A 26,912-nucleotide genomic window follows, 5' to 3' on the forward strand; every position below is an offset into this window, starting at 1 on the left:
CCCCACTTTTTATTACATATTCGTGTAGTACGTAAAGAAATATGAATGTTTCAGTTGGACCACTTTTTTCGCTTTGTGACAGATGGCGCTGTAATAGTCACAAACATATGGCTCACAATTTTAGACGAACAGTTGGTAACAGGTAGGTTTTTTAAATTAAAATACAGAAGGTAGGTACGTTTGAACATTTTATTTCGGTTGTTCCAATGTGATACATGTACCTTTGTGAAATTATCATTTCTGAGAACGCATGCTGAATACCACATTAATGCAATAAATGCTCAAAATGATGTCTGTCAACCTCAATGCCATTGGCAATACGTGTAACGGTATTTCTCTCAACAGCAAGTAGTTCGCCTTCCAAATTGTTCGCACATGCATTGACAATGCGCCGACGCATGTTGTCAAGCGTTGTCGGTGGATCACGATAGCAAACATGCTTCAACTTTCCCCACAGAAAGAAATCCGGGGACGTCAGATCCGGTGAACGTGCTGGCCATGGTATGATACTTCGACGACCAATCCACCTGTCATGAAATATGCTATTCAATACTGCTTCAACAGCACGCGATCTATGTGCCGGACATCCATCATGTTGGAAGTACATCGCCATTCTGTCATGCAGTGAAACATCTTGTAGTAACGTAGGTAGAACACTACGTAGGAAATCAGCATACACTGCACCATTTAGATTGCCATCGATACCATGAGGGCCAATTATCCATCCTCCCATAAGACCGCACCATACATTAACCCACCAAGGTCGCTGATGTTCCACTTGCCGCAGCCATCGTGGATTTCCCGTTGCCCAGTAGTGCATATTATGCCGGTTTACGTTACCTCTGTTGGTGAATGACGCTTCGTCGCTAAATAGAACGCGTGCAAAAAGTCTGTCATCGCCCCGTAATTTCTCTTGTGCTCAGTGGGAGAACTGTACACGACGTTCAAAATCGTCGCCATGCAATTCCTGGTGCTTAGAAATATGGGACGGGTGCAATCGATGTTGATGTAGCATTCTCAACACCGACGTTTTTGAGATTCCCGATTCTCGCACAATTTGTCTGATACTGACGTTCGGATTAGCCGCGACAGCAGCTAAAACACCTACTTGGGCATCATCATTAGTTGCAAGTCGTGGTTGACGTTTCACATGTGGCTGAACACTTCCTGTTTCCTTAAATAACGGCCGGCCGCGGTGGTCTAGCGGTTCTAGGCGCTCAGTCCGGAACCGCGCGACTGCTACGGTCGCAGGTTCGAATCCTGCCTCGGGCATGGATGTGTGTGATGTCCTTAGGTTAGTTAGGTTTAAGTAGTTCTCAATTCAAGGGGACTGATGACCATAGATGTTAAGTCCCATAGTGCTCAGAGCCATTTGAACCAGCCAGCCTTAAATAACGTAACTATCCGGCGAACGGTCCGGACACTTGGATGATGTCGTCCAGGATACCGAGCAGCATACATAGCACACGCCCGTTGGGCATTTTGATCACAATAGCCATACATCAACACTTTATCGACCTTTTCCTCAGTTGGTAAACGGCCCATTTTAACACGGGTAATGTATCACGAAGCAAATACCATCCGCACTGGCGGAATGTTACGTGATACCACGTACGTATACTTTTGTGACTATTACAGCGCCATCTGTCACAAAGCGAAAAAAGTGGTCCGACTAAAACATCCATGTTTCTTTAAGTACTGCACGAATATGTAATAAAAAATGGGGGATCCTATTTAAGAAAACGCAGTTGATATCCGTTTGACCTATGGCAGCGCCATCTAGCGTGCCAACCACAGCGCCATCTGGTTTCCCCCTTCAATCTAGACGAGTTTCGTTCTTTGTAGTTTTTTCGTTTGATGCTTATTTCGTGAGATATTTCTCCCGGTCACTATCAATGGACCATCCTGTATAAAATGCAGCCACACATATGCAGTTATCTCACATCGTGTTGTAAATTATTTCAGACCCAAATCTAAACATTATGAGCGGAGCTTTTAAATCAGGTCAGGTGACTCCATCCCGTTCAAATGGTTCAAATGGCTCTGAGCACTATGGGACTTAACATCTGAGTTCATCAGTCCCCTAAAACTTAGAACTACTTAAACCTAACTAACCTAAAGACATCACACACATCCATGCCCGAGGCAGGATTCGAACCTGCGACCGTAGCGGTCACGCGGCTCCAGACCGAAGCGCCTAGAACCGCACGGCTACATAGGCCGGCCTGCATCCCGTACTTTTCGTAAAACACCATAAATGTCTTTTGCATGTCCTTTAGGCCAGACATCGCCCTTCCTCCGTTGAAATTTTAAATTCGACACAATACGAAACACGTCAACTGACATGCTAAAATAAAGATGGTTTATAAGTAGTGGAAATCAGTAAAATTACGTAACTCACAACTGACACTCTCTCATGGAAGTTGTTTATTTGTGCGTTTGATATGTGTTTTGTTTGTAGAGACAGAATCGTTACCTTATTGGACTGCATCTCGTAGCTATACTGCGTTTATTACAGTACACTTATTTGTTGCACTCATTCACGGACTCATTAAATTAAAAGATTAAACTGTTTGTTTCAACATGTTTGGTGACACAATTCTGTCATTTCTTCTATGGCTTCATTAAGATGAAGTTCGGTACACTCTCGTCCTTTAAAAATGGCGGCAGTCGTGATCACAGCACCGCACGCAAGCGTTCCCGGTTTCACGAACATCCAAGCGGCCTATCTCAGCTCAATTGGCCCGCTAATTTCCCCGATGTTAGTCCCATAGAAGTGTTGGCTAAATGGCTCTGAGCACTATGGGACTCAACTGCTGAGGTCATTAGTCCCCTAGAACTTAGAACTAGTTAAACCTAACTAACCAAGGACACCACAAACATCCATGCCCGAGGCAGGATTCGAACCTGCGACCGTAGCGGTCTTGCGGTTCCAGACTGCAGTGCCTTTAACCGCACGGCCACTTCGGCCGGCCCATAGAAGTGTGTGGCGACTGTTTAGAACAGTGGGTGAAACGACGTAAACACCCACGTAGTTTGGTAGCTCTGCCGGACCTAATAAGGCAATCCAGGAGAAATTTATAGATGCTCATCTTCGTCGAACTGAGGCCATTGTGAAGGTTAGAGGCAGTATTAATCACAAGCCCGCTTCTCCTTAACATGCGTACCAGGAAATGGTTTCAGGTGGCATTTATACCCGTTTCGTCAGCTAGGGGCATCTCGCAGGCTTCTGTCTTCTGGCCTGAAACTTGCGTGACTGTAGATGCAGCGAGGCACATGCTAATTGAGACTGTTGCTGTAAACGTATACAATTACGTTGCGCAAAATCCTTTCTTCCCGCCTAACCATCTACGGTGTTATTACGTGCGAGAAACTAAGTCGACGCTTCCGCGCATTGTAGTAAGATGTCACAACGTGGAAACTCTGAAACTAGTGCAGCGTCGGGTCCCGTTTCATCGCCAGCCATTGGCGATGGTTAATAAACCCAAATCCAAAGGTTTACTATTCATAAAATTCGATTTTCAACCGAACATCTATAATTCTCCAGCGATGTAATAAATAAAGAAAGTTACTGAAAAAAATCCGAGTTGTGTATGCATCGCTTTGGAAAAAATACATAGGAGTCTTAACAAGGGAACGACTAAAATAGGGTATACAGACGAAAAGGTGAAGCCTCTGAAACGACTCCCGGATTTTTTTCATGCTGGCAACATCTTAAAACTTCTCCTAAAATGAAACGACTCCCGGATTTTTTTCATGCTGGCAACATCTTAAAACTTCTCCTAAAATTTGTCATTTGAAGAAAACCAACTTCTTCTTTCTTGCTTTCTTGGAAATCTGATCCGCCTACACAATTAAATGAGAACCTGTTTGGTGCCATACGCGTTTCGCTTCTTATTCATTTATAAACCCCTTCCATGGCATGTAATACGTGTTTGTTTTATGTATAAAATAATTGCATTATATGGGGATTCCAGATAAGCTGCTAGATTTAATTTTTCTGTTATTCTATTGTCAGATAAGAAACAGCATTTTGGACCGCAAGTTTCAGATCGTTAGATTACAGTTTCGTTCTACTTAAGATTTTGTGTCTTCCTGGAGTAGAACGTCCAATTTTAGCCGTTTTCGAACACATATCAATACAACAATTCACTTTAATTCTAATACGTGTGTTTGGTTGTGTGAACGTGTGTACAATATTGCCAACTGTAGTTGTGCGTTTTCCATTCGTATTTTGTTTGTGACGCTGTGTCTCTGTGCAGTTCGACATTCGTTTGTTTATTGTGTGTGTGCATTTGTTACTGTGCGTGGTGAGGACTGCTCTGAAAAAAAGAGAAATTCTAAGTGGAGTGACACGTAAAACTTTTGTTTTGTGTCTTTAGTGAGAGATTAAGTTATTATTTAGCATGGTTATGTTTTACATCTGTTATTTTTTTAGTGGCCAACATGATCATTGAGTTGTTACTTATACTGATTTAGTCATTTATTACTTTCTTGCCCACTGTAAGAAATCTTTTTACACGAAAAGTTTCCTGTGATGATAGAGGTTTTCTGTGGTAGTTGTTCATTCTAATAGTTTTCATATTCTGTTCCATCTCAGATAACTCATCCTACACGTTGTTAGGTTTTCAGAAAAGATAAAATGACTGTATTCATACTTCACGCTTTTATGTTTTCTTTGTAGCTAGTTTTCAAATATCTGCCTGTCATCTCCAGTTACGCTGATTTGCAGTCGTCAGCACATCTGCTATTTTGTGTGTTGATTTGTTTTACGTGTTAAAGTGCACCAATTATTTTTGCTAGTCATGTCATAAGTGTCCCTGTGGTGCGTTCTCTAGTGTCTGTGTTGATTGCAGAGTTTTTTGGTGTACTTTTCTTCTGTTTGCAGTCATTTTTGTTTAGTTGCGTTTTGACTTAGTGATTCAGTCATTGCATTATATCGGTGTTTTACCAGTTGTTTCCGGCTATGAGCTTTATTGCACACAGTTCTTCTTCACAGAGTTCTCTGGTGAGTGAGATTTTATTGAGTCTGTGTACCACGTGTTAGAGAGCTGCTATTTTGAGGGTTTTTGGATGCTTTGGTGCAGCATGTGTAATTGTGACTGCTACTGTTGCTTTTCGGTAAATGCCAATTTTGTGCTTATTTTGTCTCTCTTTATTGTTATATCCAGGAAGACATTTGTTTTTGTGTTCCTTTCTCTATAATGAAATGGATGTTTTTATGTGTATTGTTTGTGTCTGTATGAAGTTTATTTCAACTTCTTAGGGAGGACTGTTTACCGTGTGAAACTGTGACTATAAATGCGAATAGAAGTTTCTGTCAATACTATTTCAGCATTTTGGTTGTATGCTATTTGAGTGAAGTGGCACAGTGGTTAAAGCAATGAAATGTATGTCAGAGTGAGCAGAATCTCCCTACAGCTGTCATGGTGAGGTACTCTGTGGATCTGATACATTTTTTTTGTTTTTAGATTGATTATTTTGTTAGTACTCTTTGATAAAAGGAGAATTAGCACTTTTTAAAATAAATGAGAAAACAATGACTACTGGACGCAGAAAATTCTCTAACGTTAAGTAGTCCTCTCGCATCAAACTTAAAATCTAGCTATAGGTTTTCAGAACATAATTTTGTAGAGACACTATTTTCTGTGTAGTAATGAGGATAACGATGGAATTAAAAGTCAGATTCACACCACATTTTAAACAAAAACCAAAGAGTACGAGAATGGAAAAGTAAGCCTGCACATCACAAAAAGTAGATTTCATGAATTAACAAACCTGATAGAATACTAGACATAAAATCGGAAATGCAATCTTTACATTGTAGTTATCCGAACCGCCACCTCAAGTCCCCTAATGAAGATATATCGTGTTACTACACGAATTTAAATCAGAGGAGAAACATCTTCTGGTATATCTTCATAAATAATACGATAAAATGTAGGAGTAGAGTTACGAAGCATGTTAGCGAGAATTTCCTGAAAAGCATGAACTGAAAACAAAAAGTGTAGGTACGAAAGTCCGTTACAAAAAAACTGTGCTGGAGAAAAACTATCCGTCATTAGAAGAGGCTTGTAGTTAAGTTACGGAGGTTACATTCTGACGCTGCAGCGTGTTTCGAGTGCACTGGTGTCGGAATACTAGCTTCTCTGGACTGAGGAAGATGAGGATCTCTGCCGCTGCGATTATGCATGAGAACAGGTGAACGACGAAGTGAAATTTGGCCAGTGTGGCACCTCATAAGATATGTGTCTAGCATAATCGATATACTTTACCGATACTCACATTCAGTTCGTTTTTTTTTTTTCCAGTTCATTCCACTGACGATAACTTTGTGTAAGGTCTGGCTGATGACGTGAAACTGAACAGATATTTCTAAACGTCATTAAAAACAGTTGGGGGGTTTGGTATTTAACAATTAACTAATGTTGAGACTGATACAATAAACGTGAAATTTGGTGTCATTACTAAGAAATTTAAATTAAGGATCAATTCTTTATTCAAGCGGCAAGTACTCGTACATGACACAAACTTGACCGGTATCTTTTACCATTAGCATAAAAACAGATTTACAAATGTATAAAAAGATTTAGCTACCTATAACGAGACTTACAACTAATACATATATATCAGTCATTTTCCAGTTACAGATTACTTATGTGGCAATGCTGAATTAGCTTATAGAGCAACTCTCTCTCTCTCTCTCTCTCTCTCTCTCTCTCTCTCTCTCTCTCTCTCTGTCTGTCTCTCTCTCCCACACACAGGCGCTCACGCACACGTAAGACACACACACACAAATCATATTTAAAATTTGTAGCTGTCTGTAAACAATTTTTTTGTATAAAATATTATCTTATATAATCTTCAAAAGATTTGTACAAGTACTGTTATTTCATACGAATCTAACCAAACATTACTGATCACAGCTTGTGGAAACAACAGATGTTGTACATTTATCACGCTGGATTACGTAATAGATACCTATGTTTGAGAGACTGTATAGGCCTGTAAAATAGGATGCTTGTAAACTGTATAAAACTCATGTATTTTGATTTACAATTGCATCAGCCATATTCTGCCATACTTTCTGTATGCAAACCAGTCTACCTGTTTCATACTGTAAAACATGCAATACATATAATGTGAAACGGTTGTAATTCATTGTAAAGTTAGTTTCCCACCACGAGAGATAAGTATGGGTATACCTACAATACTCTTTGTACACAAACATTTCTGCCTTTATCGTAAGTGAACTTATCCCCACATGTTATTCCATGCCAAAGAGCAAGTGCAGAGCAAGTACCATTGATACATTTACGTATATGAGCTGTGAGATTTGATATATATTGTGGAATAAGAGAGTCTCGGACAGCCCCCCAGCCCGGCAGCTTGCTGTGCCTCCCTCCGCCCTCAGATGGGCTGCAGAGTGGACTCCTTGGTGAGGACGCTGCCCACCAGAGGCAGGGAGCGCAGGGCCTCCGCCACAGTGTCCATGGCTGAGCGCGCAGTCTCGGAGTAGCCCACCAGCAGCCACAGTAGCAGCATCACGAACAGAGCCTTAGCCGTGCGGTCCAGCACATACAGGCTGCAACAACAACAACAGCCACTGGTGAGGCCACAGTATGGGAACATGTAGGGAGCGAGCAATTTAGTCCACAGAACAGACACTGACTACAGAGTCATGTGGACATGATCCAGCATAAGGTTTCTCCATAAGCATGAACACACCATCAGTACAAATAGATCCTGTTTGAACATACTGAGGATTTTTTACAAGCGGAGATCAGAAACTAAGGTTACGAGGCTGACATTCCTGGAGTTTGGTCTGTTATACACACTGATAAGCCAAAACTTTGTGACCACTGTCCACCGCGACGTTGGATGCGTGTGGTCGCGTTGCTGGCAAGTGACGCTTTAATAAAAGCATGTAAGCGGAGCAGACACGGACGGGGGATCACCCTAGTGAAGATGTGGTCTGCAAAATGAGACATCCATTATAATCCATTACAATCTGCCCTTTGACAAACGGCAGTTTATCATCACACAGAGCCTCTGAACGAGTATCTCGAAAACGGCGAATCTGGTCGAATGTTCACGTGCATCTACAGAAAGAGAAGCAGGAGATCCCGGGTTCGAGTCACCATCAAGGTATGCCAACAACATCTGTGGGCAGCTGAGGGTTTCAATTAATTATCAAGAGGTAGAAGGACAGTGAAAGTAAAACTAGGTGCTAAATGGTTGGATGTCCACGACTCTTCACAAGACGTGAGGTTCGGAGGCTTGTCTGCTCTGTAGAGTAAGACAGATGGCAATTTGTGACGCCTCTGCCGAAAGAGATCAATGATGGTGCACCTGAAAGTGTTTCGGAGCACACCGTTCATCGCACATCGTTGAACGTGAAGGTTCGCAGCAGAGTGTTCACGTGCTGACCCAAGGACATCGTCAATTACGGTTGCAATGGGCACGGGACCATTGGAATCCGACCGTCAACCAATGGAAACGTGTCGTCTCATCAAGTGAATCACATTTTTGGTACACTAGGTTGATGGTCGTCTCTACAAACGCTGTCATCGAGGTGAAGGGCGGCTTGAAACGTCCAGCTTGCCGTTGACCCAGGCTGTTGGGACATTACGATATGGGAGACATTCTCATGCGGTTGAATGTGACCTCTGACGGTAATCGAAGACACCCTGACAGTTGCGAACCACCTGCATCCCCTTAATGCTTGATGTCCCCCCCGACAGCGATGTCGTCTTTCAGCAATATAACTGTCCGTGTCTCGGAGCCAGAACCGTGCTACAGTAGTTTGAGGAGCATTATAGTCAACTCACGTTGATATCTCGGCGACAAAATTCGCCAGATGTAAATCCTATGGAACCCATCTGGATCGCTGTCGGGCTCCATCCCCGTGTACGCAGTCCTCCCCGATAGCTGAGTGCTCAGCGTGACGGATTGCCATCCTACGGGCTCGGGTTCGATTCCCGGCTGGGTCGGAGATTTTCTCCGCTCAGGGACTGGATGTTGTGTTGTCTTCATCATCATTTCATCCCCTTCCGGCGCGCAGGTCGCCGAATGTGGCGTCGAATGTAACAAGACCTGCACCAAGACAGCCGGACCTGCCCCGCAAGGGGACTCCCGGCCAAAGACGCCAAACACTCATTTCCATTGCCACGTACGCAAATCAGCGGTCCGTAACTCACGCGAATTACATGACCTATGCGGAGACATTTAATGTCACATAGCACTAAAAACCTTCCAACAAACTGTCTATCCCTGATACGCAGAATCTGGTATGTATTTCGTTCCAAAGACGAACAAACAAGCTATAAAACATGTGGTTATCGGGGTAGAAATTAGTAGTGTGCGGTAATTCTGATAAACGGGGTTGGTAACTATGCAGAGTTTCAGCCACCCACAGCGCAGGTTGCAGGTAAACACTAATGGCGGCACCTTTGGATAACAGGTCTCGCGAAGAGATCAGTTCAGTTATTTTATTTCTGTGGGCGAAACATCTAACGGCTGCTGAAATTCAGCAGCAACTGGTAGAGGTTCGCAAAGAGATAGTAATGTCCCTTCAGCACGTTGCAGAATGGTGTTGAAAGTTTGGAGCCGGCAGGGAAAACGTCACCGAGAAGTATCGCTGTGGTCGATCCAGCATAGCATGAAGAATCTGAACCCAGTCCACATGGAGGAGCTGATTCAGGGCAACAGGAGGCTCACCTAGCAGGCCGACAACTCGCTTCAGATGAGGAGGTGAAACACTTTAGAACAACGTGGCTGAAGACGCAAGGACGGGATTTTTACCAGGAGAATATATTCAAACTCATCTGAAAAAGCGACAAGTGCCTAAACCGATACCGAAGCTGTCACAAAATCGACCTAACGTATGTGTTATCAGTTGGCTGTATTGGTTCTATCAAATGGTTCAAATGGCTCTAAGCAGTATGGGACTTAACATCCGAGGTCATCCATCCCCTAGACTTAGAACTACTAAAACCTAACTAACCTAAGGACATCACACACATCCATGCCCAAGGCAGGATTCGAACCGGCGACTGTAGCAGTAGCGCGGTTCCGGACTGGAGCGCCTAGAACCGCTCGGCCACAGCGGCCGGCTTTGTATCAAATAAAATGTGCACTTTTCACTGCAGTCTTTGTAACCTTACTTTCTCACCATCCCTTACAAACACCTTAATATATTGCAGTCCATATCTGGGATGAATCTCCCTTGCAGCTCGAGGCATGTCCCTTGATTACAGCGAATGTCACAACAGAGATGTCATGTTTTTTAATGCACTTCATGGTATTGCTGTGTCTCTGTTTTAAGAAATTAGACTGAGGCGGCATTGCACTAGTGCCTCGGCCTGAACTTTGGGCAGGACTCCTCTGCCAAACAAGGGAGACGTGGGTCAGCCACTGGCATAACTCTGTAGCTAGGAGCTGCAACACTGCTGGTGCAGCACCCCACAGTGCGACGTTCTGCAGCCTGTGGTTGACCGGACTGCTGCATGGTGCAGCCACAGGGACCATAAATGCTCCCAGATCAGCAGGGAGCAGCGTCCCTACAGCTCCATGCATTTGACTGGCACAGTGTCTATCCCTTCCACTGACCGAATGCACAGTTAAACTAATCCAATCTTACAGAGCAGCATCAACAGTTGAGTGAGGGTACTGATTTGTGAGCTGTCAGCTAGCCCTGTTGATAGTGGGTTTCAAACATAACACCTGCACGGTTCTGGCAGACACCACCAGCCACAGGCAGCAGCCGGCAACCACTGGCCTCAGAACACCGCAATGTGGTGCTGACACACTGCTGAGTCAGCGAGGGGACCGTCACTGCCACCTGCTGTCGTGCTGCCTCAGCGTTTTGCTGCAGATGTCACCAGCTGCTCACTAGCCGTGGGTGGCTCCTCGGTTACTATTGTGCAAGTACTGTATGCAAGGCAGCAAATAATAAGGAACGTTCTGTTGAGTAAGCATTCTTGACGTACTGGAGAGCCCACACTACAGCTTCCCACATATACAGCTCTGCAACCGGAACCAGCCACCCCATAACACTACCGCGCCGAGCTGGAAGTGTACCAGAAAACTTCGAGTAGGGACCTATGAAATGCAGGAAAACGGCGATGCATCACACACTGAAATATTCTTATAGACAAAATTCTTCAATTTTTGTTAGTTTGCTATGTACCTGTATTTAATATTAGAGAAACAAAACATGGGAATCCATGTATACATTCTCCAGGTCGTAGGTACCAGTACTGCAGTTTCGTATTGCGTCTACTTTAAAATAAACACAGTGTTTGGAACATCTATGATAGGGTCGGCCAAGGCGTATTGAACTGCTCACAAGCACAATGTGCAGACCGCGTGTGGGCTGAGACTCGGGGGTGATGAAATGGGAGGTACAATCCATTACACTGACGATCTGTTTACCCCTACCAGTCTGTTCAAGGCTGGTTCTCTAAAATTCCCACATATGAGAGGTAAAAAATCCAACGCCATTGGCCTCGACTCTGCAACTTCCGCGTCACGTACCGGCGACGTACTTCGAACCTATGAGGCTGACGCATCAGCACCTGCTGTCTGGCAGTGAAACGTCAGCAGCTCTAGCCGATGAGGCAGTGACCGCGAACAAAGGCGCCTGAAACATTGGGATTCCATTAGAGCCGCATCGGTATCATCGGTGCCACGACAGCTGGCGTCTCCGGGCCGTGGCAGCGGCTGACTGATCAGGCCCAGCCCGCCAGTCCAAGCACCGAAGCTGTGGGGAACCTGCACCCCAGCCGAACGAAATCCCTAGCTCATCCGAAGGAACTGTTGGCGCAGTTCAAGAGTTGAGTGGCCGCCATTACTCTTCATTTGTCACCAAGGCACTGTGCAACATCTTAATTATTTACAGTGCTGTAGGACATCATCATCAGATCCAGTTGTGGTCAGGAGTTATTGCCTGTGACGATTTCAAGTAGATTGCAGCTGATCTCTCCACCTCTTCGTAGAAATACCAACATCTGTTTTCCCTTGAGGTCTGCATCTGTATAATAATTAACGTATTCGTTAATCTACCTTCCTTTGAATATGTTCATGTCATTTCTTTCTGTACTCCTGTATTTTCTGAAGTATGCTTTTGATGCGAGTTTCATTTCTGATTTCACTACTCTTTATACGATCCAATGAATTTATAAGCAGCAACTGGTCTTAGCAGTACCGTCTCTGCTTCTTTCACCCTCCTCTGTTGGCTGCTGAATAGTGGTCACGTCTCTGACCCACACATGAGAAGTGGTACTGCCATCACATTACAGCATTTTAGTACCTAATTTTCCCAATGAGAGTGTGATTTATTGTACTTATCAACCGTTGAAATTTTTGCAGTTTGTATTCTTGATGATTGGGTGCAATATATGAGATATCAAATCCCGGGTGTTTAAAAGCATTTATGTATTCTAGCAGTTTATCGTCGGTTATCACGTTGAAAAAGAATATGTTTCAGTCTACAGTCGCAATTTATTTATTTTGCGTACATGCTAGCGGTTACGGTACTCAGAACCACCTTCAGGCCATCATTCGATCAAAAAATTCCATTACATACAACAATAATGCAAGAGAAATTTAAAAAATGTTAACCTCTATGACAGCAAAAGTATGGTGTATTGTGTAACCTTAGAGTGCGTAGGTAGCAGTTGTCATTCCCTTAATAGGCCTGTCCATTACTAAAAGAGAAGGTCAGCGTTGAGTTTTACATAGACGGAAATTACGGCCAGCAGCGGTAAGAGTGCCCCTGTGTACAGAGTTTCACTTTCTATTCCTTATAATACTTTTTTAACCTTTAGAAAGTTGAATGTAAAAGATTTTCAAAAAAAAATAAACAAAAAAATTGAAATAAAGAAATTGTATAAAAATAGTTCGCAGTGTAATAAACCATTAAAAGCAAATATCAGTTTATCCAAGTTTACAATTACCGATATATAAAGTTTATGCAACTATGAAACGTCGATATAACCATGAATCATTAAATTAAGCAACTATCGTCGAAATAACAGCATTATGTATTAAAAAAATGCAAAATTATTTTTATTGGGAAAAATCTTGCGTCCAGAGGGAATAGTGACGCAGTGTTCCTATGTTATCTCTGAAACCGCGGGCTAGTGATCTCTGGCAGTGTCCACGTGTACGCTGGGCTCTCAGCGGCGCCCTCTCCACGCCGTGTCGCAGCTCACCGACCGGCCACGGCAGCGGTGACCACTCCACTCCTCGTCGGTAGAGTGCAGCTGTGAAATGCTGCAGTTTCTCTTGCGTCATTGTTCTAACTAGGTAATGGAATTTTTTGCTCGTAGGTTTCCTGAGGATGGTACTGTATACCGAAGCCGGTCCCCATTGGGCAAAATAAATAAACTGAAAATATACACTCAAACACGTTGTATTGGTCGCTGTTCCGCCTACAGTATTTCGGGAATGTGTAATTATTATTTTTGAGCTTCGCTGATCCTTACCATGGAATGGCATTATATTAGTATTATATTTAGATACTGTAATACTACACTACTGGCCATTAAAATTGCTACACCACGAAGATGACGTGCTACAGACGCGAAATTTAACCAACAGGATGCTGTGATATGCAAATGAATAGCTTTTCAGAGCATTCACACAAGGTTGGCGCCGGTGGCGACACCTACAACCTGCTGACATGAGGAAAGTTTCCAACCGATTTCTCATACACAGACAGCAGTTGACCGGCGTTGCCTGGTGAAACGTTGTTGTGATGACTCGTGCAAGGAGGAGAAGTGCCTACCATCACGTTTCCGATGTTGATAAAGGTCGGATTGTGGCCTATCGCGATTGCGGCACCAACCTTTTGTGAATGCTCTGAAAAGCTAATCATTTGCAAATCACAGCATCTTCTTCCTGTCGGTTAAATTTGGCGTCCGTAGCACGTCATCTTCGTGGAGTAGCAATTTCAATGGCCAGTAGTGTATCTTCCGTGTCCGCTAAGATTATTTCATCATCTGCAAACAGGAGTGTGTTTATAATTTTATTATTAAGCTTATAATGGTACACCACTTTCTTCTGCCATGCTTCTGTGGCGACTTCCATGTATACAGGGTGGGTCACTAACTATTGCCACCTAGAATAACTCCGAAAGTATGACGGTAGCTGAAAAGTTTGTGGGACAAATGTTGCGTTGGACAGCGGGGATCATAATATGACGTTGATATTTTGTTGCTAGGTGGGGTCGCCTAAGAGATATCAAGGTAAACTTTTTATAAATGCGGTGCTAGAGTTTGGTACTTCTTTTCTGATAGCGGCTATCGAGACGAATCCAATGATGTGTGACAGTAAGGTTTTTGTAGGTGAACGAAGGTCAATAAGGTGTCATGAATGTCCATTTACAGAAGGTGTTGGAAGTGATGACCATTGGTGTCAGTGCAGTGCTGCAATCTTCTTGTCATCGATTGAGTGGTATTCCACATCACTGCGGCACTTATCGAATCACACGCTCTGACAATTCCCCCTAGTATCGTGCAAATAGTAAACATTCGCCGAATACGGCGTATCCATCTACCGTGCCATTGGCGTGTAAACACCATTCGACGCTTTCGCAGTACAACACTAACAGGAGCGGTAAGACTAGAATCGTCGAATCAAGTGAATGTGAATGATGTATTCGATCGAAGAACAATTTGATATGCTTCTCATTTACGGAGAATGCCAACGAAATTCAGTGAGAGCTAGAGACTTATACTCTGAAAGATATCCTTAATGTACTCACCCTACGCGTCGTAAATTTAAATATGTGTGTGATAAATTGAGAACAACTGGATCTTTAACGCATCGGAACCATATCCGGCAAAGGAAAGTTCCTAACGAGGAAACGGAAATTTGTACTCTTGCCACTGTGGTTCGAGATCCTTGTGTTTGTTTGCATAAAATCGCAAGGGAATCAGGCATGAGCCAGAGTAGTGTTCGTGATCTGAATCGCCATAAATATCATCCTTACCATATCAGTCTCCACCGAGAATTAACTGGTGCGGACTGTACGCGTCGCGTTGAATTCTTCCAATGGGTTCAACTTCAGACTGGATATAGCATATGGCTCTGAGCACTATGGGACTCAACTGCTGAGGTCATTAGTCCCCTAGAACTTAGAACTAGTTAAACCTAACTAACCTAAGGACATCACAAACATCCATGCCCGAGGCAGGATTCGAACCTGCGACCGTAGCGGTCTTGCGGTTCCAGACTGCAGCGCCTTTAACCGCACGGCCACTTCGGCCGGCAACTTCAGATTCAGAGGGCTGATACATTTATTATTTTTATTTTATTTACTGACGAGGCTACATTCAGTAACCATGGAAATGTTAATTTACATAAGAAGCATTGTTGGGCAACTGAAAATCGATGTTGGCTGCGGCGAGATGCACACAAAAAACCGTGGTCGGTGAATGTACGGTGTGGGATTCTCGCCTGCAACAAACATTAGGTCTGTTATTGGAAGAAATACCTTCAGGAACAAGGAGCAGAATGTGGTATCAACACGATGGGTGTCCAGCACATTTTTCGCTGATGGCTGGAAATGAGTCGGATTGGGCGCGGAGGAGATGTGTCGTGGCCGGCTCGTTCGCCAGACTTGAAGCCTCTGGATTTTTTTTTGTGGGAATTTGTAAACAACATTGTTTATGAAGGTGTTCCAGCTACACCTGAAGATATGCGGGAGAGAATTGTTAGAGCATGTGCTTCGATAAGCGCCGATGTGATAAGGAATACCACTCAATCCATGATAAGAAGATTGCAGTACTACATTGATACCAATGGTCATCACTTCGAACACCTTCTGTAAATGGACGTTCATACCACCTTTTTGACCTTGGTTAACCTTCAGATACCTTACTATTACACATCACTGGATTCGTCTCGATAGCATCTAGCCGGCCGTGGTGGCCGTCCGGTTCTAGGCGCTAGGACTAACGTTGCAAAACTGTGTGAAAAAGACGAATGGTCGGCTTCGTTTTATTGGGAGAATTTTAGGGGATCGTAGCATCTATGGAAGAGACGCCGTGTACAACGCTAGTGTGATCCATTCTTGAGTACTTCTCGAGTGTTTGACATCTTCACCAGGTCGGATTAAAGGAAGGCATCGAATCGTTTCAGAGACGAATAGGCGTATAAAGCGCGAAAGCCATCCATACTGCATTCACCTGGTTCCAAAGTTCATCTGCGGTGACTGGCATTGAGTCACAGCGCTATATCTGTCGTTTCACCAAATGTCACACATTTCCGACTGACGACTACTCTTGTGATGTGACGGGCCAGGACAAAAGGCTGACATCCTGTGACACCAAGAAGGCACGTGTTAATGCAACAACATGTGGTCGTGTACTGGCTTGCTGAAAAATGGCGTCTCCAGTGCTGTGCAGAAAGGGTGTGGCTGCGGGCCGCAGAATGTCATTCACGTGGGCCACACTTGTCACAGTGTCCTTGTGGTTGTCGTCAACAGTACCGCACATGGTAAGGCCTTGGGTGATGCCGCTCACCTTGTCTGCGGCAAACCCAATGCGGCCATCGTTTTCAAACAAACAGAACCTCTATTCCTCCGAAAACACTATCTGAAGCCATTCCTCTCCCCAGTGACGTCGTTCCACCATTGCACTCTAACATGTTTCTGCACATTCGTTAAACGAAGGCGGAGAAGTGGACGACACGCACGTAATCTGTGCCGCAGTAAAGGGACACGGACTGTCAGCCCTGGAAGTGTAAGGTGTGTTACACTGATCCATTGTTGTGCCAGAGCCGAGGAGGACGGTGATCTGTCCCGCAATGACAATCGGATAAGGTGTCAACCTACTTGGATTGTCATCTGAGTGGTGCAACTCAACCCATCTCGTCGTGTTCTATGGCCTTCCGTCAACCATTCTGCACACAATCGTCGCTCTGCTGAAACACTTCGTCCCACACGAGCAGCAATTTCCCGGATGGATGCATCACATTCTCTCACGCCAACAATGTGCCCTGTATCAGACTCACTCACCTGACGGCACGGTTCGCGCATATGTCTGCGAGGCATCCAGCACGTCTGCTCAAGTTACATCGATCCATCACCATCAGTTTATAGCGAGAACGAAATCTGCACTCACATTTTGCCAGTAGGTGGTGTTGCGGTGCGATGTTGGCGTTGACCTTGAACCCGCGGGCGACATGGTTCAAATTCTAATCATTGATGCAGAACATAGTAATGTACATGTCCTGTGAATATGAACGTCCTGTCTCTAGTCGTTCGAGGTGTTCTGCTTTTTCTGAACATGAGTGTATATGCGGTATGACAGGGAATCAAATAAAACTTTGAATTTATGCCTAAGGAGTGTTTTATCCTACAGTTATTACCTCATAAGGACAGGTCAGCTGTGTTGGTGACTGAACGGTCTTGCGAACGACGAGACGTCAGACAACTTCAGTAGCCAGTAGCTTAAAAGTTAAATAAACGAGCAGTGCACGGTATCTGGCGCGCGGTGTCTTGAACATTACCGTCGATTAGATCTGACCTGCTGGAGTACATTTCAGTGATTTGACAGTGCCCACAATGCAGAATGGTTGTCTCGTAGAGTATAAGGTAGACAATAACATACCACATCCTAACAACAATTTAGGACCGATATCATGTGGACTCATGCATTGACAATTTGCTTTAAATGTTCAGAAATGTAAAATTTTTCACTTCACAAAGCGAGAAAGCGTATCGTATGACTATAACATCAATGAGTCACTGTTGGAATCGGCCAACTCTTACAAATACCTGGGTGTAACACTTTGCAGGGATACGAAATGGTATGATCACATAGGTTCAGTAGCGGGCAAAGCAGGTCGTAGACTTCGGGTTAGTGGTAGAACACTGGGGAAGTGCAGTCAGTCTACAAAGGAAACTGATTACAAATCAGTCGTGCGGCTAGTTATTGAATATTGCTCAAGTGTGTGGGACCCATGCCACATGGGACAAACAAGGGATATTGAACGTATACAGGGGATATTTTACGTACACAGAGAAGGGCAGGACGAATGGCTCAAAAATGTTCAAATGTGTGTGAATTCCTAAGGGACCAAACTACTGAGGTCATCGATCTCCACTTACACGCTACTCAAAATAACTTATGCTAAGAACATCGCACACACCCATGGCGGAGGGAGGACTCGAACATCCAGCAGTACATAACATCGCAGGGATACTGGAGGAAATGAACTGGAAGACTCTGGAAGATAGACATAAAATACCCGAAGAAACTCTATTAACAGGCTTTAGATGATTACTCTAGGAATATAGTACAACCCCGTACGTATCGCTCACATAGGGACCGTGAGCATGAGATTCGAATAATTACTGCACGCACAGAGGCATTCAATCATTCTTTCCGCTCTCCATAGTCGAGTGGAACAGGAAAAAACCCTAATAACTGGTACAATGGGTGCGAAGGCATTGCTAATTACGCACATAATTTTTCTCGTGATTTTCTTTAGATTTCTATTCTTTTTCTTTTGTTCATATGGGCATTTCTAATTGTGATTAGGTAACATTCTACTGTGGTTTTTAAATGTAAAGATGTAATTGTGATTATTTCATTTGCCAATGGATAAATATGTTTCTTGATTTGTACCTGTGGTAAAGTTTGTAAAGTTCTCTTTTGGAACATTATTAGTTGTAAAAGATGCAGTCAATAACATTTATAAAGATTTATGTAATTTACGATAACGATATAACATCTATAGACAGGGGACAACGATAGTGATATCGATAGTCGAAAGGCTGTTGTGTAGTAGAGGGGATGGTGGATGGTGTGTGAAGCGTCCGCGGAAAAATATTAGTGTGTTTTATGAAAAAGCATACGTAATTGTATGGACAGTAATACCGAACTATCAGATTGTTAATTCTCTTTACCACTCCGGTATGTAATGCCATTGCCAGCGAACTTTAAGAGCAAATAAACCGGACTGTGAAAGAGCGACTAACAATACTTTGTTGTCGCCGACACGAACAGTGCTTTTATGCGAATGAACTTTGCTGGTATTGGTTTTGGGTGTTGGAACTGTTGTCTATCACATTCTATCAAGCCGTGAAAGTGAAGACTTTAATTAACTGTGCAATATAAATGACTTTCAGTGACGTTGTCGAAGTTTGAAATGGGAGAACAGAGTGGACATTGTTTACGGTGTGCTTCACGCACAAGAACAATTCTATGAACTGTGTATTTGTGGCTAAGACTATATGAATGTGACGAACTGTGTAATTATGGACGATAGCGTCACGGACAGTGCATAAAGTGTAAAAACGAGCGATGTCTACGTAATGTACTTTGAAAGAGAGGACATGTCAACAACGCTCGTATACTGGCGTCTTGTGGTTTGTTAATCACTACGGAGTTAATGATACAGCTGTGCCGGAACTTTATTTGCGTTTCGCCGGAGAAGATTAACCAGCGGAGCTGCCTGTACCCTGCTCTCATCATCGTAACCCGCCGACATCGTGCTGCCCAACGCAACGCATCGTATGCAACAAAAAGTTAAGAGATTTCGCCGAACGCTATCCCCTGACCTAGAAACTTTCTTTCTCTATCAAAAGTATAAGAATTACAGACTCTTCTTTGTTTAGTTTATGTTTGCTTTCTGCTAAAGAAAATAAAATTACAATCAGTGAATTTAAAGTTGCCTGGTAGTCATTGTTGAAACACCAGTAAATATAAACTTCTTCCTCTCATTAGAACTAATTCTCCTTGCATGTCAAAATTATTGTAGTTATTTTATGTAGTTCTATGTATTGTTATGAGACTAGATATATGACAGTGACTAATAAGAGTATTTTGTCGCGAAATATGGCTTCGCGTGAAAATTACGGCGACCGCCATAATTGCTTGCGTTCTGACCAGTAACGTAAAAGCTGCTATTCACGTGTTGGTGCATTTCCTGACGTGAGCGGGAATCATAAATGTCAGCTGTCAAATCACGTAGGGACTGTTTACCCGGTAATAAAAGTTTTTTTATATTGTATTGCTACGAGTCGTAGCATTAAGAGACACTGGTTATAGTCAAAAGTGGGTAGATGTATGGTGAAACCCCTCCCCCCCCCCTCCCCCCAGTGTTCATGCGATTATTAACAGTATTGTGTGTGATTCACGAAATTTTGTCACTTTTTCTAATTCCTTTCAGATATTGTCTTAGATGTCTTTGAAGTTTCAGAGAATATACACACAATTTCGTCGGTTCATGTTAATTTCAGAGCAGCTTCTCGTGAATATTAGAGTTTCAGTTCATAAACAAAGTGGGATAGTGACCAATTGAGAAGTATAACAAAGAGTGTGGTTTTCCAACTAGAATTTTGGATGACTTCACAGTTCAGATTTTGATAATTACTTTTCCTGTGGGTTAAGGTCATCACGCGGGGCGGGGCGTACCCTCTGCCACGCACCTCACAGTGATTTGCAGAGTGTAGATGTAGATGGGAGACGGTGTTTTGCACTGTAGCCATCACTGTAGCGAGAAAGGGGGGAAAAGGAGATTTGTAGACAGCCAACACTTCACGTTCCATATACAGCTGCTCACTTTTGCAAAAAGATTCTTACGCTTGAGCTCGTGAGTACACAGTGATCCACTTAGCGCGCGGCGCAGTTCTGTGGAGGCCGACCCTGTCGCACAGCAGTCGTTCAGTACCGCTATGCCGGCACTCGGCCCGTCAACAGTCATAACGGACGAATTCTGACTGACGGCCGGCGTTGGCCTGCGTGCATGCATACACCAGTGCTGCCGCGCTGCGCCAACACTCTTACGTGAAGTCCTGTGACACGCACTGTCATGTAAATGTGGCCTCTGACATCAAGTGCTGGCGTCACATTTCGTGCTCCACTGCGTTAGCGGACGTCCTTCGCACACACGACACTGTAGCAGCGTTATGTTCCGTGTTAAATCCTATGAAACGATGACGTTGATGTCCCCCTTAAAAATGAAGCTTGATGAGTGGGTTCCTGCTAGCATAACGGTAACTCAAGCTACAGTTACTGCCGGTAAGCAAACGTACACAACGTTCAGTGGCCCTCTACAACATTTTATGTTGTCTACAGACTACAAACAGGCGTTAACGCGGCACTACTCACCTCATTCCGTGATTCGAATCATATACGCTGTTTTCAGTACCTGGGAAAGTACAATCCATCACGTGCTTTACTCTGGTGCTGCAATAGTCACAACGTTTACAGTACGTGCTAGCCCACTGTTCTTCCTTTAACCATATGTGGCTTTATTTCTTTCCTAAGACGCAAACAACAAAAATCGTCGTATTTTACGTGGTGGATTCTGCAAGTCAAATATTATTCACATAAATGGCACACTTGGGCAGACACTCCATATGATAATATCTTTGTTATTAGCAGACGTTTAAAAATGATTCGAAGATCTTTCGGTAATCCGACAGGGCCGGAACTACCTATGGCCCTGACTCTAACTTTTGTGCAATAGTGTCTTCTTTGTTTCATCGTTCATGTTTCTTCGAGAGAAATTTCTTTTTAAGGGTCGTCATAACATCTAGGTTGGTGTGTGGTTCAAGCATACTGCAACACACAGTTGTTGGAATTTCAGAGACACAATACAGTACATAACAAAGATCAACAATGAAAAAACTGGAAGTAGCTTATTTTGTGGATTTTGGTTTGCTGAACCGCAATGTAACAACAAAAGAGCCCTCTCCTCCACTTTTCATACGGTTAACACTATATTTATAAAAAAATTTACTGGCTTTAATGACATATATTTCACACACTATTTCAGTTCAAAATAGCATGAGGAGCAACTTTCCACAGAACATTGCATTGGTCATTTTATCGTGATTAGTTTCACAAGCTCTTTGGATCTTTTTCTTTTAGAGCTAAAATCTTGCGCATCCGAAAAAAATAAATTGCCATTTCTACATCTTAATTTGGTCCTAATGAAACAAATTTTGAAAGCCTTAGCCAAATATGGAGACGATCTGGAACGTTTTTGCGAGAAATGTCGTCACCTATCAGAAGCTAAATTGGAAGAAGGTGTGTTTATTGGACCTGATACTAGAAAAATGTTGTTCCATTTCATCTTTGAATCAAAAATATGAGTGAGAGGGAGCGCTGGATATTGTTCAGGCTGATCTTTATTACCTTCTTACGGAGAAAAAGGCAAAAAGCACTCCGTCGTCAGGCCTCAAGTGGCCCATCCGACCGCCATGTCATCCCCAGCTGAGGATGCGGGTAGGAGGAGCGTGTGGTCAGCACACCACTCTGCCGGTCGTTATGATGGTTTTCTGTGACCAGAGCCACTACATTTCGGTCGAGTAGCTCCTCAATTGGCATCACGAGGCTGTTTGCACCCCGAAAAATGGCAACAGACGGTCACCCCTACAAGTCCTGGTCACACTCAACAGCGCTTAACTTCCGTGATCCGAAGGGAACCGGTGTAATGTGTATCCACTGCGGCAGGGCCGTTGCCCCAATAAAAGACATCCACGTTATACCTCGTATTGTAGCCAAAGGTGCTGGAAAAGTTCAATACGTTGGGCTCTTTGGCATACGATTCACCTTTCGGACAGTCACCTTGAACTCTTTTCTGAAAAAATTTGTGTGACGTCGGTGAAAAAGAAGGGTTAGCGCTTTAGTCAAAGACATTAAAAGTTATGTAAAGGTGGCATCACGGCCACTGTAATAAAATATATTGGTCATTTTGTGAGTAGGCTGTATAGGTTTTTTATTGATAATGCCACGTAGCGCGCTGTATGAAAATCACTGGCTGTGCTGTGTGCAGTCTGTGGCTGGATGGCATTGTTGGAGTTTGCTATTGTAGTGTTGGGCAGTTGGCTGTTACCAGCGCGTAGCGTTGCGCAGTTGGAGGTGAGCCGCCAGCAGTGGTGGATGTGGGGAGAGAGATGGCGGAATTTTGAGAGCGGACGATCTGGACATGTGTCCATCAGAAAGAATAAATTTGTAATATTCGATATCATGGACTGATATATATATATTATGACTTTTGAACACTATTAAGGTAAATACATTGTTTGTTCTCTATCAAAACCTTTCTTTTGCTAACTGTGCCTATCAGCAGTTAGTGCCTTCAGTAGTTTGAATCTTTTATTTAGCTGGCAGTAGTGGCGCTCGCTGTATTGCAGTAGTTCGAGTAACGAAGATTTTTGTGACGTAAGTGATTTGTGAAAGGTATAGGTTAATGTTAGTCAGGGCCATTCCTTTTTAGGGATTTTGAAAGTCAGATTGCGTTGCGCTAAAAATATTGTGTGTTAATTTAGTGATGATCAGAATAAGTAAAGTGAGAAATGTCTGAGTATGTTCAGTTCTGCTCAGTTGTTTGAAAATCATACAACGTAAGGGATTTACCAGCACAGTAATTCACTAATTTTTCTAAGGGGACGTTTCAATTTCATCGAGACGTACCCACAATAGACAGTTCATCGGGTTGAAAGCTACGTTTAAGGCTTTAAGGAGATGATACATCCAAGTCTACGAGTACTTCAGTGAAACCGTTGTTCACACTTTAAAAAATTAAATTGCTTTTCATTCCAGTAGCGTGTCTCCTATTACGTTTACGGTTTCTTGTGAAATCACACTGTGACACCATTATACTCGATAGAAAATGGCCTGAGGTCTAAAATGGATTAATTGCTCCAAAAACATATAAGACTAAGTTACTGCGTTGGTGAAAAAGGTAAAGCTAATACCAACCCGAACACTGGTTTTAACATACCAGTGCTTTAGTAGGTGGCAGACGAAAATCCTAGAAATCGAACCGATGACCTTTCGAATAATAGTCTGGCACTTCATCCACAATCTACCAAACAATTTTTTTTTTTAGCCTGTATGCTTTTAGCACTTCTCTCTTCACATCGCTTTCCGTATGTCAGTTTCACTCGATACAGAGTTTGTGCGGGAAGGAAATAGTGGGAATCGTTTTGTGTGTTGTATTTACCGCCAAACAAAAAGGTGAAGCACCCTGAAAGAAAGAAGGAAACGAAATGAAACCTCACGCGGGTGTGTGATGTTACTTCAGTGATAAGAAAATCGAGTCAAATTTACGAATAACTTGGCTATTTGGACACACTTATCAGTGTGACGTTGCACCACCCACTCTCGCCTCGATGTATCTACTGATTTGTGCAAAGAAGGGCGTCGTAAAGCTGTTGTGTCGTCGCCTGAGACAAGCTGGAGCACATCTGGTGTGGCTGGTCCTCGACGTCCTGCACTGGGATACAGTTGACGTCCAAGTTGACGTCCCAGCTGGTCCCACCACGTGCTCCATCTGATGATCTGGTTGGCCACAGGAATACCTCAGCCTCACACAGACAGTTCATAGGCATATGTGCCCTTTGTGGAAGAGCAATTTTCTGTTGAAAAATGGCAACACGACACTGTCGCAGCAGAGGTAATACCTAAGGACGTCAGACGTGATACCCGATGGCTCACCACTCCATGATGCCAGTAGTAATACCGCTGTGTCTCTGCGAAACAGTGGAAGAATGGAACCTCTCGCCAGGTCACCGCCATACGAGGTAGTGCAGAACTGCAGTTCATCTTTGAGCCCAATGCGGTGGCATTCATCAGCAGTCCACGCTTCTCCGTCACGGCCCCACTCGAAATGGAACCCTTTGTACTGTGGTGTCAACGGCAGCCTACGAATGGGACCGCAGTCCCCTAGACTGATTGCCGCCAGTGTCCGACCACTAGATGTTGCAGAGAGCGGATTACATGTTCTCGGATGGCAGGCGCAGATGCGAAGTGGTCACGGTGTTCTTGACGCACAGTACGGCGACCCTCCGTCGTGGTGGTCACACGCGATCGACCAGAACTTTGACGGCGAGTATGACTGCCGTCACGTCTCCATGCAGTCTAGCATCGGGCCACTGTCACATCCAAATGCCTCACATATCTGGATATTTCGCGGTTCGACCAGCCGGCCAAACGGAGACCCACAATGAGGCCCCTTTTTACCTCAGTCCGGTGCTAATAATGTTGTCTCACACGAGTAGGTGGCATCTTCGTAGCGGTCAGTCATCACCTTTCGCTCTTCGCACCCCTGTTATAACCTATCGCGCCTGGTAACAACATTAAAGACGAGCAACACGAATGCCCTACTCTCTGGTGATCGTCATACCTGTCACAGAGAATTACAGCTCAGATCATTTACATACCCGCCGATGGCGTGTCCGTGTACGAACCTACATTGCCAGTCAACTACATCTTCTGAGTGCTTCACCTTTCATTGTCAGGCAGTGTATTTTATGAAAAAAATCTCAACTCGCTCATAAGGAAATACAGAATAGTGAATAGCTTTCCTTCTTTTCCTCAAATGCTAATTATCACTTAGGATGTCACGAAGAAACTGGTGCTGTACAGGAGATCTCCCCTAATAATCGTCAGGCACATTTTCTCTGGCGTTTCAGCAGATATTTTCGGTTTTGTAGCTGGAGTTTACCCAAACAAACAGTGGTCATCACGTCTTTCGTGCGACGCTCATTGTCGGCGGAAAGCATCGATTGTTTCCCGCTACAAACAAAATGATTCTTAAAGCGGAATTTTACTTCTCCGTTCGAAAAAGACAATCGTGTGAAACCCAGCTCGCGCTATTCGTCCACGAGACTCAGAGGGCCATAGACACGGCTTTCCACGTAGATGCCATGTTTCTTGACTTCCGCAAGGCGTTTGACACAGTTCCCCACAGTCGTTTAATGAACAAAGTAAGAGCATACGGACTATCAGACCAATTGTGTGAATGGATCGAAGAGTTCCTACATAACAGAACGCAGCATGTCATTGTCAATGGAGAGAAGTCTTCCGAGGTAAGAGTGATTTCAGGTGTGCCGCAGGGGAGTGTCGTAGGACCGTTGCTATTCACAATATATATATATGACCTTGTGGATAACATCGGAAGTTCACTGAGGCTTTTTGCGGATGATGCTGTAGTATATCGAGAGGTTGTAACAATGGAAAATTGTACTGAAATGCAGGAGGATCTGCAGCGAATTGATGCGTGGTGCAGGGAATGGCAATTGAATCTCAATGTAGACAAGTGTAATGTGCTGCGAATACATAGAGAGAAAGATCCCATATCGTTTAGCTACAATATAGCAGGTCAGCAACTGGAAGCAGTTAACCCCATAAATTATCTGGGAGTAGGCATAAGGAGTGATCTAAAATGGAATGATCATATAAAATTAATCGTCGGTAAAGCAGATGCCAGACTGAGATTCATTGGAAGAATCCTAAGGAAATGCAATCCGAAAACAAAGCAAGTAGGTTACAGTACACTTGTTCGCCTACAGCTTGAATATTGCTCACCAGTGTGGGATCCGTACCAGATAGCGTTGATAGAAGAAATAGAGAAGATCCAACGGAGAGCGGCGCGCTTCGTTGCCGGATCATTTGGTAATCGCGAGAGTGTTATGGAGATGATAGATAAACTCCAGTGGAAGACTCTGCAGGAGAGACACTCAGTAGCTCGGTACGGGGTTTTGTTAAAGTTTCGAGAACATAACTTCACCCAGGAGTCAAGCAGTATATTGCTCCCTCCTACGTATATCTCGCGAAGAGACCACGAGGATAAAATCAGAGAGATCGGAGCCCACACAGAGGCATACCGACAATCCTTCTTTCCACGAACAATACGAGACTGGAATAGAAGGGAGAACCGACAGAGGTACTGCACGTACACTCCGCCACACACCGTCAGGTATGGATGTAGATGTAGATGTAAACAGAGATGTCTCATATTAGTCTAGTGCGATATTTGTTTTATCGATGTATACTAACAAGGAGAGTAAAACACCAAGAATAACCAGTGGTCCGGCAGAGACGGCACTGTCCTGGTCCAGGCTGTGTGCCGCCACCGACCATGCAGTGCAGCTCAGTCGC

General features: G+C 43.8%; 1 protein-coding gene across 1 annotated transcript in view; it reads right to left on the reverse strand.

The window, feature by feature from the left end:
* Positions 1-6,481: 6,481 nt before the first annotated feature.
* The window catches only part of LOC124612576 (putative fatty acyl-CoA reductase CG5065), a 429,978-nt gene continuing 409,547 nt past the window's right edge, over positions 6,482-26,912 (reverse strand). The window contains exon 9 of the mRNA XM_047140860.1: positions 6,482-7,585. Coding sequence (XP_046996816.1) covers positions 7,411-7,585 — 175 coding nt within the window. The 3' untranslated portion in view covers positions 6,482-7,410. The remainder of the gene's footprint in view (positions 7,586-26,912) is intronic.

The sequence above is a fragment of the Schistocerca americana genome, chromosome 4 (genome assembly GCF_021461395.2).
Source record: "Schistocerca americana isolate TAMUIC-IGC-003095 chromosome 4, iqSchAmer2.1, whole genome shotgun sequence".
NCBI lineage: Eukaryota > Metazoa > Arthropoda > Insecta > Orthoptera > Acrididae > Schistocerca > Schistocerca americana.